At 43.2% G+C, this 19,541-nt stretch overlaps 3 protein-coding genes across 4 annotated transcripts in view; 2 read left to right on the top strand and 1 right to left on the bottom strand.

The window, feature by feature from the left end:
* LOC127048252 (uncharacterized) overlaps positions 1 to 19,541 on the top strand; it is a 519,587-nt gene that overhangs the window by 56,506 nt on the left and 443,540 nt on the right. The gene's annotated exons all lie outside the window — the stretch shown is intronic.
* TUSC3 (tumor suppressor candidate 3) overlaps positions 1 to 19,541 on the top strand; it is a 498,607-nt gene that overhangs the window by 473,077 nt on the left and 5,989 nt on the right. The window lies entirely within an intron of this gene.
* Positions 10,489 to 19,541, bottom strand: part of MSR1 (macrophage scavenger receptor 1) — a 47,361-nt gene continuing 38,308 nt past the window's right edge. The window contains exons 7-8 of the mRNA XM_050947947.1: positions 11,876 to 12,064; positions 10,489 to 10,622 (exon numbers count right to left, since the gene is read on the bottom strand). Of these exons, the coding sequence (XP_050803904.1) occupies positions 10,489 to 10,622; positions 11,876 to 12,064 (323 nt within the window). The remainder of the gene's footprint in view (positions 10,623 to 11,875; positions 12,065 to 19,541) is intronic.

Genomic DNA, 19,541 nt, shown 5'->3' with positions numbered 1-19,541 from the left:
TCAATGCTGTACATAATAAAACACTATGATCATACATCGCCATAGCTTTGGCTTTATGTTTCAGGCTATTTGGAGGGGGAATAAGAAGTCAGTTTAATGGCTGTGAAATTGCTTAACTGCCAGCCCAGGGGACTGAAATCCAGCATGGGTATAATATAGTATCATGCTTATTTTAACTACTTGCATTTCAAGCACACTATTTGTCTGTGTAACTCCTTTGGCCAAAGCCTCTAATTCCTGCAGCAGTTGAGGAAAATACTTTCCAAATTCTTTCAAATGAATTCCTATTTGTAACAGGAGAGCATTTCTGTGACTGGGCCCATTAATCTCTCATGAGTGCCCCTGCTGGCTGCGTGCATGCCTACACTCTTTGCTTTGTGCTGCTTGCGGTGGTCCCCATTGACAGTTAATGTCTTGAGCAGGTTTTCAGTGACTCCGCCCTCTGGCCAAGTCACACACAGTCTGTATGTTCGAAACAAAACAGACCCCTTCCAGGATACAAGTCCAGTAGGGCCTATCTCAGTGCACTCAGTATTGCTTTTGTCTGAAGCCCTCTCCCCGGGCTCAGTTCTAGTCCACAGTATGCTGGTTCAACCCACCTTCCAGCCCCTTCTGGGCTCTCTCTCAAATGGTCCCTGCTCTGGAATGGAGCAGTGCCCCCTGGGCTTCCTTCCTGGAGACTCTTCTCTTGGTAGCAAGTCTTACTGGCCCCAGCGGTCGGGTTCATTCCCTTTCTGGGGGGAATATCAAAGTCTACAAATGCTGACCCTCTTCGGGGTCTTCAGCCCGCTCACTGGAGCCTGTGGAAACTCCCCTTCTTCAGGGCTTTGGCCACTTCTCTAATGGCTGGTGGGAGGGGGGACTCAGGCCTGCCCACCACTCTGAGTCCCAGCCCAGGGACCTGTAATAACCTTAGTCCCAGATTTGGACCTTAGCGTCCAAAATCTGGGGGTTAGCATGAAAACCTCCAAGCTTAGTTACCAGCTTGGACCTGGTACCTGCTGCCACCACCCAAAAAATTAGAGTGTTTTGGGGCACTCTGGTCCCCCTGAAAAACCTTCCCTGGGGACCCCAAGACCCAAATCCCTTGAGTCTCACAACAAAGGGAAATAATCCTTTTTCCCTTCCCCCCTCCAGGTGCTCCTGGAGAGATACACAGACACAAGCTCTGTGAACCCAAACAGAGTGAATCTCCCTCTCGGTTCCCAATTCTGGAAACAAAAGTACTTTCCTATTCCCCCCAGAGGGAATGCAAAAATCAGGCTAGCAATCCAACACACAGATTTCCCCGATTCCTTCCTCCCACCAATTCCCTGGTGAGTACAGACTCAATTTTCCTGAAGTAAAGAAAAACTCCAACAGGTCTTAAAAGAAAGCTTTATATAAAAAGAAAGAAAAATAAGTACAAATGTTCTCTCTGTATTAGATGATACAACACAGGGTCAATTGCTTAAAAGAATATTGAATAAACAGCCTTATTCAAAAAGAATACAAATTAAAGCACTCCAGCACTTATATTCATGCAAATACCAAAGAAAAGAAACCATAGAACTTACTATCTGATCTCTTTGTCCTTACACTTAGAAACAGAAGACTAGAAAGTAGAACTACTTCTCCAAAGCTCAGAGCAAGCAGGCAGCCAGAAAACAAAGACCTTAGACACTCAATTCCCTCCACCCAAAGTTGAAAAAATCCAGTTTCCTGATTGGTCCTCTGGTCAGGTGCTTCAGGTGAAAGAGACATTAACCCTTAGCTATCTGTTTATGACACGCCCCCCAAATTGCAGACAGTGGGGAAGCTCACTGGCGGCGATTTCCTTCTAGAACTTGAAAATAAACAGATTAATACAACACATACACCTTTACATATACTCCTAAGTATATAACTAACAGACTTCTACATTTTAAGAACACTTTTTAACTACTGAATTCTGGGAAACTCTCACGGGAGAGTGCATCAGCAACTTTATTAGAAGCTTCTGTGATGTGTTGAATTTTAAAATTAAAATCTTGGAGAGCTAAACTCCAACGAAGAAGTTTTTTGTTGTTCCCCTTGGCAGTATGAAGCCACTTTAGTGCAGCATGGTCAGTTTGTAGTTGGAACCGCCGTCCCCAAACATATGGGCGTAGCTTTTCCAGGGCGTACACAATGGCATAGCATTTCTTTTCACTGACTGACCAGTGACTTTCCCTCTCAGACAGTTTCTTGCTGAGAAACACGACAGGATGGAAGTTGTGATCTGTTGCTTCCTGCATGAGCACTGCTCCTATACCACGCTCAGATGCATCGGTGGTTACTAGGAATGGCTTGTCAAAATCCGGGGCCCTGAGCACAGGGTCAGACATGAGCGTTGCCTTAAGTTGGGTAAAGGCCTTTTGACACTCATCAGTCCACTTAACTGCATTTGGCTGGGTCTTTTTGGTCAGGTCGGTCAGTGGGGCAGCGATTTGGCTGTAGTGGGGTACAAATTGCCTGTAGTATCCGGCCAAGCCTAAGAAGGATTGGACCTGCTTCTTTGACTTTGGGACAGGCCACTTTTGGATAGCATCCACCTTGGCCTGTAGGGGGTTTATGGTTCCTCGACCCACTTGGTGCCCCAGGTAAGTCACTCTGTTTTGGCCTATTTGACACTTTTTGGCCTTAACAGTTAGTCCTGCCTGCCTGATGCGCTCAAAGACCTTTTCCAGGTGTAGTAGGTGTTCGGGCCAGGAGTCTGAAAAAATGGCCACATCATCGAGGTAGGCAACTGCAAATTCTCCCAGTCCAGCTAGTAGACCATCTACCAGCCTCTGGAAGGTGGCGGGTGCATTTCGAAGGCCGAAAGGAAGGACATTGAATTCATACACCCCCGCATGGGTGACGAATGCTGACCTTTCCTTGGCAGGTTCATCTAGCGGTACTTGCCAGTACCCCTTGGTTAAGTCTATTGTAGAGATGAACTGGGCACGTCCCAACTTCTCCAATAGCTCATCGGTACGTGGCATTGGATAGTTGTCCGGACGAGTTACAGCATTTAGCTTACGGTAGTCCACGCAAAAGCGTATTTCCCCATCTGGTTTGGGTACCAGAACCACTGGAGATGCCCATGCACTGGTAGATGGGCGGATTATACCCATTTGTAGCATGTTCTGGATCTCCCGTTCTATAGCAGCTTGGGCATGAGGAGACACTCGGTAGGGTGGGGTTCTGATTGGGTGAGCATTACCTGTATCAATGGAGTGGTATGCCCGTTCAGTCCGTCCTGGGGTGGCTGAGAACAATGGGGCGAAGCTGGTGCACAGCTCCTTGATTTGCTGCCGCTGCAGACGTTCCAGAGTGGTTGAGAGGTTCACCTCTTCCACGCTACCGTCTTTTTTCCCGTCGTAGTAGACACCGTCAGGCCACTCAGCATCCTCTCCCTGGACTGTAAACTGACAAACCTGTAAGTCTCTGGAATAGAAAGGCTTGAGAGAATTAACATGGTACACTTTAGGCTTTAGTGAGGAATTGGGAAATGCTATGAGGTAGTTTACAGCTCCCAGGCGCTCTTGGACCGTGAAGGGCCCTTCCCATGATGCTTCCATCTTATGGGCCTGTTGCGCCTTCAAGACCATAACCTGGTCTCCTACCTTGAAGGACCGATCTCTGGCATGTCTGTCATACCAGGCCTTTTGCTCTTCTTGAGCATCCTTTAGGTTCTCTTTAGCAAGGGCTAAAGAGTGTCGGAGGGTGCTTTGTAGGTTGCTTACAAAGTCCAGAATGTTAGTTCCTGGAGAAGGCGTAAACCCCTCCCATTGCTGCTTCACCAACTGTAATGGCCCCTTAACCTCGTGACCATACACAAGTTCAAATGGTGAAAACCCTAAACTGGGATGTGGTACAGCCCTGTAGGCAAACAGCAACTGCTGCAACACTAGGTCCCAATTATTGGAGAATTCGTTGATGAATTTTCGTATCATGGCCCCCAAAGTTCCATTGAACCTTTCCACCAGGCCATTGGTTTGATGGTGGTACGGGGTGGCAACCAAGTGATTCACCCCATGAGTTTCCCACAGTTTTTCCATGGTCCCTGCCAGGAAATTAGACCCTGAATCTGTAAGGATGTCAGAGGGCCAACCTACCCTGGCAAAGATGTCTGTTAGGGCCAGGCACACAGTGTTAGCCCTGGTGTTGCCTAGAGCGACTGCTTCTGGCCATCGGGTAGCAAAGTCCACTAAAGTCAGTACGTACTGCTTTCCTCTGGGCGTCTTTTTTGGGAAAGGGCCCAGAATATCCACAGCTACTCGCTGAAATGGGACCTCAATTATGGGGAGTGGCTGGAGAGGGGCCTTGACCTGGTCTTGAGGCTTTCCCACTCTTTGGCATACCTCACAAGACCGGACATACTTGGCAACGTCCTTGCCCATCCCCTCCCAGTGGAAGGACTTCCCCAACCGGTCCTTGGTTCTGTTCACCCCAGCATGGCCACTGGGATGATCATGGGCTAAGCTTAAGAGCTTCCCCCGGTACTTAGTTGGAACCACCAACTGTTTTTGCGGCTGCCATTCTTCCCGGTGTCCACCAGAAAGAATTTCCTTGTATAAAAGTCCTTGGTCTATAACAAACCGGGATCGATTAGAAGAGCTGAGAGGCGGTGGGGTGCTCCGTGCCGCCGCCCATGCTTTCTGAAGGCTGTCATCTGCTTCCTGCTCAGTCTGGAACTGTTCCCTTGAGGCTGGGGTCACCAGTTCTTCCTCAGACTGTGGACTTGGGCTTGGTCCCTCTGGAAGCGAGGTAGGTGATGGGGTTGTTTCCGTTGCTGGTGAACCGCTCTCCGCTGGTGCACCTGAGGGTATTTCAGGCTCTGTCTGAGCCTTTTGGGTATGGTTGTCTTTTGCTTCTGCCAGTTCTGGCTCGCTGGCGCCCTCTGGCGTTGAGTTTGAAGATGTGGTTGCACTTGCTGGTGCTGGTTGCTGTTCCAGTTCCGGGCCTGGGACTGGAGATGCTGGGGCTGTTTCAGTGGTAGGCATGGAATCTGGGTCCACTACCTCTGTCTGGGTCTCTGGTAACACAGACGGGGCCTCTGTGGACGGTTCAGGAACAGGAATGGGTCTGGAAGCTTGCCTGGTTTGGCTACGTGTAACCATTCCCACTCTCTTGGCCCGCCTCACCTGGTTGGCCAAGTCTTCCCCCAGTAGCATGGGGATAGGATAATTGTCATAGACTGCAAAAGTCCACATTCCTGACCAGCCTTTGTACTGGACAGGCAGTTGAGCTGTAGGCAAGTCTACAGCTTGTGACATGAAGGGGTAAATTGTAACTTTGGCCTTTGGGTTGATGAATTTGGGGTCGACGAAGGATTGGTGGATAGCTGACACTTGTGCCCCCGTGTCTCTCCACGCAGTAACCTTCTTTCCGCCCACCCTCAAATTTTCCCTTCGCTCCAAGGGTATTTGAGAGGCATCCGGGCCTGGGGATCTTTGGTGTGATGGTGGTGTAATGAATTGCACTCGCATGGTGTTCTTGGGACACTTGGCCTTGATATGTCCCAGTTCATTACACTTAAAGCATCTTCCATCTGATGGGTCACTGGGCCGAGGTGAGTTACTGGAGACTGGTGAGGTTGAAGGGTAGGGTATCTGTGGCTTTACTTGGGTGGTATGTGGGGTCTTTGGCTGTCCTCGGTTGTAGGGTTTATGGTCTGTGTGCCCCCTGGGGTAATCGTTCCCCTTGACAGTAGCTTTCTTGCTTTCTGCCAGTTCCATCCATTTGGCTCCAATCTCCCCCGCCTCAGCGATATTCTTGGGGTTTCCATCTTGTATGTACCGCGTGATGTCTTCAGGAACACCATCCAAGAACTGCTCCATTTGTATGAGGAGGTTCAGTTCTTCCAAGGTTTGAATGTTGTTTCCTGTTAGCCAGGCCTCATAGTTTTTTGCAATGTAGTAGGCGTGTTTGGGAAATGACACCTCTGGTTTTCACTTTTGGGTTCTGAAGCGCCGACGGGCATGATCTGGGGTTATCCCCATCCTGTATCTGGCCTTGGTTAGAAAAAGTTTATAGTCATTCATTTGGTGCTTAGGCATTTCAGCTGCCACCTCTGCTAAAGGTCCACTGAGCTGTGACCTCAATTCTACCATGTACTGGTCTTCGGGGATCTTGTACCCAAGACAGGCTCTTTCAAAATTTTCCAAGAAGGCCTCGGTGTCATCACCTGCCTTGTAGGTGGGAAATTTCCTGGGCTGTGGAGCAATATTTGGCGCCGGGTTGTTAGGGTTGGCTGGCACAGGCAGCCCAGCTTTTGCCAACTCCAGTTCATGTTTTCTCTGTTTTTCCTTCTCTTCATTCTCTTTTTGTTGTTTTTCCATTTCTCGGTGGTGGGCCGACTCTTCTTCTTCTTGCTTCCTTCTGTGGGCCAACTCTTCTTCTGCTTGTTTCCTTCGGTAGGCCACCTCTTCTTCTTCTAGTTTTCTTTTGTGGGCCACCTCTTCTTCTTCTAGTTTTCTTTTGTGTGCTGCCTCCTTGGCTGCCTCTTTGGCTTGTTCTTCTCTTTCTTTCATCTCCATCTCTTTTTGCTTTATTTCCAGTTGTTGCCTGTGTTCAGCTTCTTTGATTTGTTCTTCGGCGTCAATTTTTGCCTTAGAAGTCATGGTTCCTGTTTTCTTGTGTTGGGGTGCCCTCCGGTGTTTATCTTCTGAACTGCAGGCTCTGTTCCCTCCTGGAGTCTGCCTAGCAACAGTGCTTTTTTCTTTTTCTCTCTCTAGCTAATGTTCAATGAAGGGAAACCAGAAAAACCACTTTATTTGCATGCCTATAAGTGCTGGTATGACTCTCAATGGGAGTGCTATTGTGTGACAAAAGACTGTTAATAGTCCTTAACGACTTCTGCTTAACATGCAAGCCACAAACTGCGAGAGAGAGCAGAAAAAAAAATTCTCTCTGGTTCCCTTTTAAAACCAACTGCTTCTCTCTGCTAAAAAGCCCTTAGCAGAGAAAAGAAAAATATAATATTTCTACTGGCTTCTGGGTTCTGTCTATCTCCCACCAGCTGCCACCATGTAATAACCTTAGTCCCAGATTTGGACCTTAGCGTCCAAAATCTGGGGGTTAGCATGAAAACCTCCAAGCTTAGTTACCAGCTTGGACCTGGTACCTGCTGCCACCACCCAAAAAATTAGAGTGTTTTGGGGCACTCTGGTCCCCCTGAAAAACCTTCCCTGGGGACCCCAAGACCCAAATCCCTTGAGTCTCACAACAAAGGGAAATAATCCTTTTTCCCTTCCCCCCTCCAGGTGCTCCTGGAGAGATACACAGACACAAGCTCTGTGAACCCAAACAGAGTGAATCTCCCTCTCGGTTCCCAATTCTGGAAACAAAAGTACTTTCCTATTCCCCCCAGAGGGAATGCAAAAATCAGGCTAGCAATCCAACACACAGATTTCCCCGATTCCTTCCTCCCACCAATTCCCTGGTGAGTACAGACTCAATTTTCCTGAAGTAAAGAAAAACTCCAACAGGTCTTAAAAGAAAGCTTTATATAAAAAGAAAGAAAAATAAGTACAAATGTTCTCTCTGTATTAGATGATACAACACAGGGTCAATTGCTTAAAAGAATATTGAATAAACAGCCTTATTCAAAAAGAATACAAATTAAAGCACTCCAGCACTTATATTCATGCAAATACCAAAGAAAAGAAACCATAGAACTTACTATCTGATCTCTTTGTCCTTACACTTAGAAACAGAAGACTAGAAAGTAGAACTACTTCTCCAAAGCTCAGAGCAAGCAGGCAGCCAGAAAACAAAGACCTTAGACACTCAATTCCCTCCACCCAAAGTTGAAAAAATCCAGTTTCCTGATTGGTCCTCTGGTCAGGTGCTTCAGGTGAAAGAGACATTAACCCTTAGCTATCTGTTTATGACAGGACCCTATAAATAGCAGCCACATGCTGTGTCCCTTTTAACTCTATGCTACTGTTCCCTGGGCCACTTCCCTGCAGCTCCTTCACCTTTACCTTCACCCTTATCTCAGGGCTGAAGTCTTTCTTGCATTCCGACAGCCCGCCAGGTGCTCTCTCCTCGCACCCCATCCCTGCCAGGAACTGGTCTGTCCAGGTACTACAACCAGTCAGGAGCACTGTCCTTACTCATATGGCTACAGCCAGCAACTGCTCTGTCCAGCCTTGCCAGTAGACTGCTTGCTAGTCCAAGTAGGCACTTTATACAAGCCTTCTGGGCCCTGATTGGCTGTTTCTCTGCAGGCTCTTTCTGATTGGCTGTGTCCCATGCAGCTGCTCTAGGCAATTTGGAGGACCTAATATATCCCATCATAGGCACATTAGCATTAATGTTGTGCAAAAACTTTATAATTAATCTTGAAATGAGATGAATGGATTTTGTTTTATTATGAACCCTAAACTCAGGCCCTAGTCAGTCACTCACCTCTTATTTTGCCATCCTCAGTCTTTAGGAACCCCAAACCCTCCCCTACCCCACAACCCAAGATTCTCAGGAACAATCTTATGCTAAGTGGGGGATTTGTCTGCCCCACTTTCAAAGTAAAATGACCCAGAACATGTCACTGGTTCCAATAGCTACTGACTTCTTCACTTTAACCTTATTCTGGGGTATAGATTTCACTCAGTGCATTGCTGTTAACTGAGAATCTCCACAATAGTTTACCTTCCCAATACTAAAATGATTCAACATGAAAATAGATCGTTATGTGAGCCCTGATTCTGATCTCACATCAGTGTAAATCAGACATAATTCTACAGAAATCAGTGCAGATACTGCACTGTAAAAAGGCAGTGGAAATCTAGAATGTCAGAATGAAGATTTACTCTTACAGTAGGGTACAACGAGAGCATCCCAAGCTCCAGAATAAGGTAAAGAGGCAGTTCAGCAGCAGCAGCAGCAGATCAAAACTTTTGGGTCACTGGTGCAAAACTAGGAATAGGAGAGGAGATGATCATCTGAAAACATGGGAAGGGTAAAGTCCCCTCAAGGCATAAATTACACCCTTTTAGACTTACTTATGCCTCAGTAGAGCAGATAAGGAAATATAAAGGGAGGCTAAATAAGTGAAAGGACATTCTAATATACATCACCTTACTTCCCACTTCTGAATGTGGTCTGTTCACTACAAATGTCTGTACCTACGTTGAATTAGCACCCATTAGTCTGGCCCCAGAGCATGCTTCCAATTGTTTAATTCATCCTGATTTCTTTCAGTTTAATTATCCTTTGTGTCTTCCAGGTGTTTGCATCTCTTGCATTTATTTCTGTACCAGAGATTTCTCTTTAAATATGTTAATTTCACTGAGGGAAAAAAACATGCACATTCCACAGTGTTGTAAAAAGTCTTCAGGTTAATTTTATTAGTCAAATACATACAAATAGAATAATACGTAAGGCTTCAATTAAGGAATGCATCTCTATTTAGGACATTACATAAGCATGTTCTTATTTCATTAAAGACAGTGGAACTTATATGCTTAAAGTTAAGTATCTGTACTTCCGTGAATCAAGGCCTTAATTCAGTGACGTGTCCTTGTCATTTAGTTATGATTTATTTATATAAATATTAAATCCCTGCTTAACATCTCATCATGGTCCTGATCCACTAGTATGTATTCTTTGGGCCTATACTAACTGTAAATTATGCCCTATGTGTTTAACTTTAAGCATGTGAGGAATCCTAATTACTTCAGCAGGATTACTTTCAAGCTTAACATTAAGCCTCTGTGCCTACAAAATCAGAACCTTAGTTTCTTCAAAATCCTTTTAGATTCATACCTCTCTAACTCTGAGAGCTTGCGGTAGGTGACTATCGACATTTAAGATCTGTTATTATCCTTACATACCTGTTACATATGCATATTACTGTCATTAACTTCAGTGGGAGTATTGCATCTCTGAAGGTAGAATTTGATATTTACAGATTGGAATGAAACTATGGAGCCAGGTGGATCAGCTTTTTTCTCTTTTTTTCAATAAAGAAGGCATGAGTGAACTAGATTTTTTATTTAATTGTGTACGGGTCATATTTTTTGTATTTACTTGAACTCTATCATCAAAACTCATCCCAGGTGAAAATCTCCAGAAGTCAATGGAATTGCACTGAGAGCATATTTGCCCCAATCTGTTTTTGAGTGACACAATTCTGACTTTAGTCAGTCACCTCAATCAACTGAATTATAGAATTTTTAAGCCAAGACTGTCAACAAGGATATCAATTCTGATGGTGATTTTTGTAATATGGATGCTTCCATGTCTGGACAGTCAGAAATACACTGAAACCACCAGCTCACTACTCAATACTGAACAGCTGTTATATGATATTGGTTTACATTCATTGTACCAACTTGGTGTATTAAAGTGATTAGAATGCTGATTATTTCCCCCAAAATGCTCAGCTCTCCTGATAATATTCAATATATTTCTATCTGAACATTTCTTGCCAAATAAAAAAATCAAAACTATTTATGAAACTGTTTACGAATAACTTTCAGTTTAAATCCGACCAAATTAAACTTTACAAGTGACACCAGCATCTTCATTATGTTTACAATCTGTCACACCCCAGCCTTTAAACATACAATTTTCAACAGAGGTTTCATAGCCAAAACAGAGAACCTCATCCATCCATATTCGACCAGTACCTGCAATGTTAAGAATAATTTATCTCATATATATTTCAGAAGGATAATTCTCACATTAAAATAAATATTTGAACATCTTATATATAATAACCAGGACTATTGATTGTAGGATATAACATAGTTTAATATAACACTTGATTTAATTTAAAATGCCACAGATTAAATAAATATCCCGGTAAAACTGGTGAAATGTGGTGTGTTAAAGTATTTAAAGACACCTATTGTTCCCTATAATCAAACTAAGTTGACATCCAAAATCCAGAAACTTGAAAAATATTCTTTGATTGGGAGATAGTTCTAAGATGTTGAGTACCATTGCAATGTATCTAATTAATTTAGGTTTCCTTATACAGAGCACACTACCTTGGTTGTGAAATGACTGACCCATCTGGTACCCACTATGAAGCTTGACTTCACTATTGGAAACATATATTTTTCCTTTCACCTTTTCCTTTCAGTGATGTCAGGATTTGAAAGAATCTGTCATAGACCCTATACAATGGAAAATTGTCTTCATTTTAAGTGGTGGTGTGCTTGGATTTTGGAGCTTGAGGATTTGAACTCTCTCTGTGGCTGTCATGAGTGATGATTATGAAGAGCACAGAAAAAAAAACACAGATTTCTAGGCATACAAGGATTTGTTACAAATTATATCTATCACAAACATATATGTGTGTGGGTAGGGGGAGAGAGAAATAGTAGTATCCTGGGAAGTGGGGGGAACAGTAGAGAGGAAATGAATTTAATATCTGGTCCATTTTGGTTGTGATTTCTTTGGAAGGCTCTCAGATACTGTGACAATAATTACATTATGACCTTCTTTGTATAACTGATCAAATCAATATACATTATATAAATAGACTTTATAATTATAACATATTTAAAGTTTTTATTATAATTATATAGTCAAAATATTGAGTAAAATGCTATATTTTGGAGAATACTCCTTGTGGGTTGGACAGACTACTCAGCTGACAGTAGATAAAATTGATGGTTAATTTCTATTTGTCTGTCCTTTTCTCTTAGTAAAATAATTATTTTATAATTATTTTTTAAATATGCCCTTTAACTTACTTTGCTAAAAATCAGTAGCATGGCTTTGAAAATCCAATTAATTGTATGATCTTATCTTGTTACTCTTCCATAAACAGTTCTTTAGCCAGCACTGTGATTCGGGGAGAGGGGGTGTGTTGGGGGGTTGGGAGATATGAAGGACACCTAAAAAAATGAATTTTTAAATTCATATAGTGTACCTTGTCCAAAATAGGCGCCACTGTGAATTCCAGATGCTGCTGCATACCCCAGACTCTTACAGACCACTGCTCCATCATGAATATCCCAGTGGTCATCACAGATAGTACCCCATTCTCCAGCATGAAAAATCTCCACTCTACCTTCATTAGGAACCTGTCCTCCTACAAGTTGAATCCTGGAAGCTGGAGCTGAGAAAATAAAGGTAGGTCTGATTAGATACAAACGTGATACCATGATTCATACAGGGAATAGTTCAGTGGGTTTCAATCGTACGTAATAAAGAGTGATGGTTGTTAGAATGCAGGCATGGAAGTCAGGAGTTGGAGGTTCTGTCACTACTTCTGAAATTCACTGTGTGACTCTGGGGAATCACTTAGCCACTTTATGTCTCAGTTTCCAAATCTGTAAAATGAAGGATAATATTTGCCAAATTCAATGAGTTGCTGGATAATTCAAGTTACTGATGCCTTTGCAGTCCTTGGATGGAATTTTAAAGTGTAAAGAATGGCATGACCATTTGCTGATGAAAATGTAGAATTGCAAATGATTCTTGCTAATCTTCTTACCATGGATCTCCATGATCGTTGTTAATTTGGATACAGTACTGCAGTACATGTGTGGTTAAGCTACTTGTAATTGGTGTAGTTCAAGTATCCAGGCTATTAAATCTGTCAACTGCCTTTGATGCTACTGATCTATGAGACTTTGTCAATTCACCAGTAGACACTGTTGCTCTGTTCCTTCCTGTCTGAGTAGACCCACAGACCAGGCTTGTGCAATGACTTCTTTTTTCCTCTCAGGGTGCTCTCATGTGGGCTTTCCCTGGGTTCCATTTTGCCATCAATCTTGTGCAATAGGCTGTTAAAAGGGTGTGTGAGGAGAGAAGGACTATGGTATTTCAGGATGCTGTTGGTACCCAGCTCCTGGTCTCCATTTCATCTATAGGTGCATCCTAGCCTCTCATCCAGTGTCTTGTAGAGACTGAGGCACAGATGACAATGCTAACTGGTAAAGGCTTAATCTAGATAAGACAAACGTGAAACTGATAGGTTAAAGTAAACACCTAGAAGATTTGCTAAGGATTATTTCTGCCCCACTCATGAAGAGTATGTATCTGTTGTTTGTGTTCACTATTTGGAGGTTTGATTAGATTCCCAACTGCTGTTAGATCAGGTAACAGCAAAGAGTAACACATCTATTTTTTCCAATATTTTTGCAACTCTCTCTTTTGCATGTAGACCTTACTACCATTATCTATGCTTTTTTTTCACAAAGATAGGTTACTGCACTGTATTCTACCCAGACCGACACCTTCAATCCAGCTGGAAACTGAAGAAGGATGCAGCTGTGTTAAGCAGTGCTTCCCACATTTCATGTCACAGATCTGCATTGGCTTCCATCTGGCTTATAGGTGGAATTCACAATGAGCATAAATGCTAGGAGGTTTTTTATGATTTATTTAACATGAAGTGCTTGTTCTTTAATGTTAGGTTTAAAATTTTCAGGTAATAGTGAAGAGTACCAGGGACTTTCTATTTACTATCTGTTCTGTACATTTCTGAGCCACATTTTTTTTAGAAACACTATAGAAAAAAATGGTTTTGCCTGAGATGACTTCTTTGGAATCTCAACAGCCTCTTCAGGACAATTCATCTGTTTCATGAAACCACCTCATTAACTCAACCAAAATGAATTATTATTTTACTATGAAGCATTGTATGCCTATTCATCCATCTTTACCATGCCATTAAGGAGGGGTATTTGCAGCATGGTTCATCTCATATTCCAATCTACTCATAAAAGATAGACGCATGTGCTCCGTAAATCAGTTCAGCTCATAAAAAGTGAGACTGATAATACTACTTAAAGATAGACATACTGTAAACCAGAGATCTCCAACCTTTTCAAGCCCAAGTTCACTTTTTGAATTTAAGAGCAACCAAGGATCTACCCTGCCCCTTCCTCAAGGCCCCTTCTCTTCCCCAAAGCCCCACCCCACTCACTCCACACACATACCCTCCATAACATACTTTCCCTCACCCTTCCTCACTTTCACCAGGCTGAGGTAGGGGTTCGGGAGGGGGCGTGGGCTCTGGGTTGAAGCCAAGGGGTTCACAGTGTGGGAGGAGACTCTGGGCTGAGCCTGGAGAAGGGGGTTGGGGTGCAGGAGGGGGTGAGGGGTGCAAGCTCTAGGAGGGAGTTTGGGGGGTTGGGGTGCAGGAGGGGGTTCCAGGCTGGGGAAGAGTGTGGGGGTGTAGGAGGGGGTTCAGGGTGCTGGCTCTGGGAGGGGGGATCAGGGTGCTGGGATGCAGGAGGGGGTATAAGGTGCTGGCTGCAGGAGGGGAGTCAGGATTGGTTTGGGGTGATGGCTCTGCAAGGGGGGTCAGGGCTGGGGTGCAGGTTCCCACCAGGTAGCACTTACCTCCTGCAGCTCCCAATCAGCAGTGCATTGTGGCTTCCATTAAGACAGGCTCCCTATGTACCCTGTCCCCACACTGCTGCTGGAAGGGGCCAACGTGCCCCTGCGGGGGGAGAGGTGGCAGCACCTGGCTCTGCGGACTGTCCCTCTCTGGAAGCACCACCACTGCAGCTCCCATTGGCAACAGCTCCCCTTTCCTGGTCAATGGGAGCTGCAGGGATGGTGCTTGCAGGCAGGAGCAGAATGCAGAGGGCAATCCCTGCTCCCTGGAACCACACTGGCTACTTCTGGGAACAGTGTGGGGCTCGGGAAGGCAGGGAGCCCGTCTTAGCAGCAGCCCCGCTATGTGTGATATCCCATGTAAATGTTATAAAAGGAATCTCATGCAATGCTTCTCGAATACAACTGTTTTATTTAACTCCAAATGTGCAACCTATCAGCTCCCAGAGTTCAGTCACAGAGCCTGATTCTCCCCTCACTTACACTGTTAAATCTCCAGTAACAGTTATTCCCTTTGTACCCAATGCTTTATAAGACAGGAGAATCAGGCCCACTGAGTTGTTGCCTGTGATCAGTTCCTATTTCAATCTTAAAGTGACACAGTCTCTTTAAAATGCTGGCTGCTGAACTCAACCCTATGTCCCCATTGTTACAAACATGCTTAGCAAGCCATTGCATATCTAATTCTCTTACGCTTGCTCCAGTTTCTCTTTTTAGATATTATATAGTACAGTTCAATTGTAACTAACTGATGACTTGGCTCAACGCTTTTGCTTGCATTCATGTAACTGGATCCTTCTTAGTAAGGCTTTTCCTGGTTATTGCATCACATTGGATTGTTTTGAACTTGAATTTAAATGCCAACACAAGGCAGTGGAGAATCTGTCCTGTGGCCACTATATTTGTATATAGCAGGCATCTTTTTTTGATTGTAGTCTTCATGCAAGACTGCAAACCATCCAGAATGCTGTGAGATATCAAATGTATGTCCAGCTGAGCATGGGGGTCAGAGATAGTCCAGGTGAAACCCATGGTTTCCATGTGATCAGAAGAGATTGGATACTAGTGTATCCATGGCATTGTCTATGCGAAAGTTTAGAACTCAAAGGAAAATGAACCTAAGCAATTCCAGAATTATGCTGACCTAAGGTCCATTAGAACTTCCAACAAATAAGCAAGTTATTTATTTGGACATCTGTAAATCACTAGAAGTCTTAGGTTTTATTTTTGGTTCCACAAATCATATGGATTTTTGTTTCTAGAGTGAGGCACATGAAGTTGGAGGGGAACAGGGCTGCTACTCCACTTCCTTTAGGTTCATTCTGGAATCTGTTCAGGATTATGTTGTGCTAAGTGGACTAGATGAACTAGAATAAAGTTACAAGGAGTCCTGTGGCACCTCATAGACTAACAGATGTATTGGAGCGTAAGCTTTCGTGGGTGAATACCCACTTTGGACATGCATCTGACGAAGTGGGTATTCGCCCACGAAAGCTTATGCTCCAATACATCTGTTAGTCTATAAGGTGCCACAGGACTCCTTGTACCCTTTTACAGACCCAGACTAACATGGCTACCCCTCTGATGCTAGAAATAAGTTGAAGGTGACATTAAAATTGGTCTCAGAAAAATTGAGTGGCTCATCCAAAATTGGCTCCCCTCTGCAGGCAGAATCTATTCCTCTTACCTCATTAAAATTTAAAAGAAACTCTGGGATTTGGTATCTGTCACAGCACAGACCTTTCTGTTCACTTTTGTAAAAAACATAAGCTTTAGCCATTCAGTCAGTCAACAACTTTTTCCAAGTATTTGAATCTCTCTCTACTAGTTAATGGCATCACTAAATATAGAATTAGCCCACACTGTATGCCAAGCTATTACTATGTGATGACTTAACTCCATAGATAAATGTCACAGCATGGAAGAAACCAAAGGATGCTGATTTAAGCTTTCCCTAACCCCTTTTTCTTTTGAAGATTTCTTTGCGCAGCAAGTCGAGACATTTGTATATGGATCACAAAACACTGAACAAGGCAAGTGCTATAATTAGATATTTTGAGATTTTCTAATTGCATGTTCCAAAGAGGTGACACAAGTCAGACATTAAACGGTAGGATATGAATTAGTCACTTTTCCCACTATCATATTGTGAAAGAAAATCATCCAATTACCATACCCTTAAAGATTTTAATAAAAAGGTTACTAGTGACTTTTAAACAGAGTTGAAATTACATTTTTTCATGATAACGTATTTCACATTGCAAACAAAGTGATTTAAACTCTTTTAGACCGTATTTTAATTACATACTTTCATTTATTTGATTATTAATATTTTAGTATTGAACTACAAATAAAAAATAAACAAGGAACTACACACAGCCAAATCTGAAATCAGATGTTGCACAGAACTTCCAGAGCAGTCTATGGGAGGTTTGAATTTGGATCAATTCTAGGATCAGGTGCTTAAATAAGTTTAACAAAAATGCTGTGACTTGATGATCCACACCTTGTGCCTCCCCCAGTGTGTATGTGTAAATCCAGTGATTAAAAAACAAATGTGGATTGTGTTTTTTGAAGTGTGAACTGTTTGTTGCTAAGGCCCCAGTCCTGCAATCAGATTTGTGCAGCTAGCTCCCTGCACCCATGAGGAGCCCAGTTGAAGTCTGCCTGTTCTCCCTTCCTCCTATCTCCCCTGTTCAGCTCCCACACATTAAAGACAAATCCTTGTGCTTTCCTGAGAGGAGGGACTGGGCTTCTACTTAGCCTTTTTATAGGCCATGCAAGCAGGGAGGGAAGCTCCACACTCCCTTCTCTACCTATGATCTAACTTTTAGTAATTATTTATCTTAAGTATTAAAACTAATTAGTGATCATTAAAGCTGTCCTTTAAAAGGCTAGAAGAATCCCTTTTGTGTTCGGATTCCAGAATTACAAACCACTTAAATTCTGACAAACACACTGATATTGGAGTTCCCTAAATCTCCTTGCAGTGTGACATCTTCAATATGTGTTCTCTTTTTCTATTCTTTTTAGGCTCTTATTTTGATCCCATTATCTGTAAGACTTCTCATTGGCAGTTTTGGGATGTCATGGTATATCCTTTGTTTAAAAGAATGTTTTTTTTATTAATGTGATATTTTTGTCCTCTTCTCTGTTGATGGTTTCTGCCCTCTGCTATGAAGTCTCTTTTGCTCACACACCATTCCCCCACCCCTCTATTTATAAGGTCTACTCTAATGCTTAACTCACATTATGACACTGGATTTCTGATCCAGTAAGAGGTGTACTGTTAATGTCACCTCTCTCAGATTTTTTTTTCTCAAATGACCTTGGTTAGATGCCTACATTTTCAGTTTCCTTGCTTCCCAGTTCTGGTTTATTGTTTAAAAGTGCATGTCATATTTAACAGTCACTTCTTAGCCTTATGACACATTAGACTGCATTAAGGATGGGCAAACAAAACTGGCTAAAGGATTTTCCTGTCCTTCCCCAGGAACCTTTCCTCCAAATCTGAATTGAACTTTTTTTGGAAGTTCCAGATATGTTTAACTTTTTCAAATTTATTTTAGCTTTGTACTTATGGGTTTTGGCTGAGATCAGAATGGAAGCAACAAAATACCATAGGCAAAGGCTGATCTCTCACAATCTCCAGATCAACTTTGGCTGGATTTGCATAAGAACAGGCTCCCACTGCCACCCTACCCCGAGATTTCCAATCTTTATGGATTGTTTCTGATTGGTCTATGACAAAAGCTGCTCACATGAGATTGCCAGCCCAGTTTTGCAGATCCAAGAATTTCATATAGTTCTGAGTGCAGAACTTTATGCATGTCAAAACCAAACTGAGGACAAGATCATGCACCACATCATGTGAACTTTGTGTGATGGATTTAGAGCTGCTCTGTAATAATTTATGAGTACTGTATATTGGCCTGGTTATTGGGTTATGTATGAATATATTGGAGGGCTATCTGGAAGAAAAAAACAAGCAGAAGGGAACAGGAGAAACAAGATAGGACACTTCACTGCAAACACTTGAGAGCTGTAAAGAGAAAGTGCCCAGATAGGAAATGGCCCAGGAATACCATGGGGGAGTTTAAAAAGGAACTCTGAAGAAAGAGCAGGGTAGTTGTTCAGGGGAGCCAGGGAGACACCAGAACCCCCTGGGAGTGTCTGAAGAAGTTAGGCCTGCCTAGGTTACCGAGAGAGGATGGTAAGCCATTGGGTGAGACTGTAGACTGTTTTTAAAATCCTCTATCTCCCTCAATACTTTGTTCCTACTATGAAAACAAACAATAGTTTGTTTTAAGAAGGCTGTTTTGTCACTGGATGCTACTGCTCGCTGGTTCTTAAAGAAAGAACTGCATGTGTCTGAACTCAGTTGGACCTGTAGGGTAAGAACTGTGGATATACAAGGAACTGTAGCTCAGGGCCTGATCTCAGAGTAGAATTGTGTGACTCCATCCTAGGACAGGTAAAGGCCTGAGGCCTGACACATGAAGGATGTACTCAGAGAGACCAGGAAGGGGACAGGTTACTCTGTAACCGAGACATTTTGTACCATCAGAGTGGCACAAACAGGAACCCAGCAGTGGAATCCCTGTCTACAATGGAGCTAGTGTAACTACTTGTTGCCCCCGGCTCCTGACCCCTGTCAGTATAGATGACGTGTGGGGGGGAAGAGATGGGTTCTGGTGATCCCTGGCTGACACAATCACCCCTGCTGATGTTAGAGTAAGCAGTCAATTAAAACAGTATTAAGTACTAAGATTCCTCTAATTTTGCCAACAGACAGTCTAACTTCCTGCAAACACAAGGATTGGAGGAGCACAAAATTGACATACTTTTGTCCTGCCCCCAACCTCATCCTGCACCGAGCACAGCTTGGCTGGACACATGAATTGGTTCAACTAGCTGTAAAGGGTTCATTTCTAGTTGAGTAAGAGGTTCCAGACTTCTTGTGCAGAAGCGTACTTGTCACTCAGCCCAAGGAGAAACAAAGGCTATAGTTGCTGAATCTACATCATGAAAATACTGACCCTGAAAATAAATTGAGCAAGACCCATTACTGAGACAGCAGGTTAGAGGTTCCAGCTAGATGGCATAAGGGAATTATCCTTTGTACAGTAAATTAGTCAAAGGAGCTAGTTGTGGAGGTTTGTTATTAACTGAGTGGGTATATTCTTTACAAAGGTAATCAATCTGAGTAAACAAAGCAAGATTTAAAATTGCCTTTCTGCTTGAAA

The sequence above is a fragment of the Gopherus flavomarginatus genome, chromosome 3, assembly GCF_025201925.1.
Source record: "Gopherus flavomarginatus isolate rGopFla2 chromosome 3, rGopFla2.mat.asm, whole genome shotgun sequence".
In the NCBI taxonomy this organism is placed as follows: Eukaryota; Metazoa; Chordata; order Testudines; family Testudinidae; genus Gopherus; species Gopherus flavomarginatus.
The sequence above is the reverse complement of the archived record's forward strand: the minus strand, read 5'-3'. Positions and strand labels throughout refer to the sequence as shown.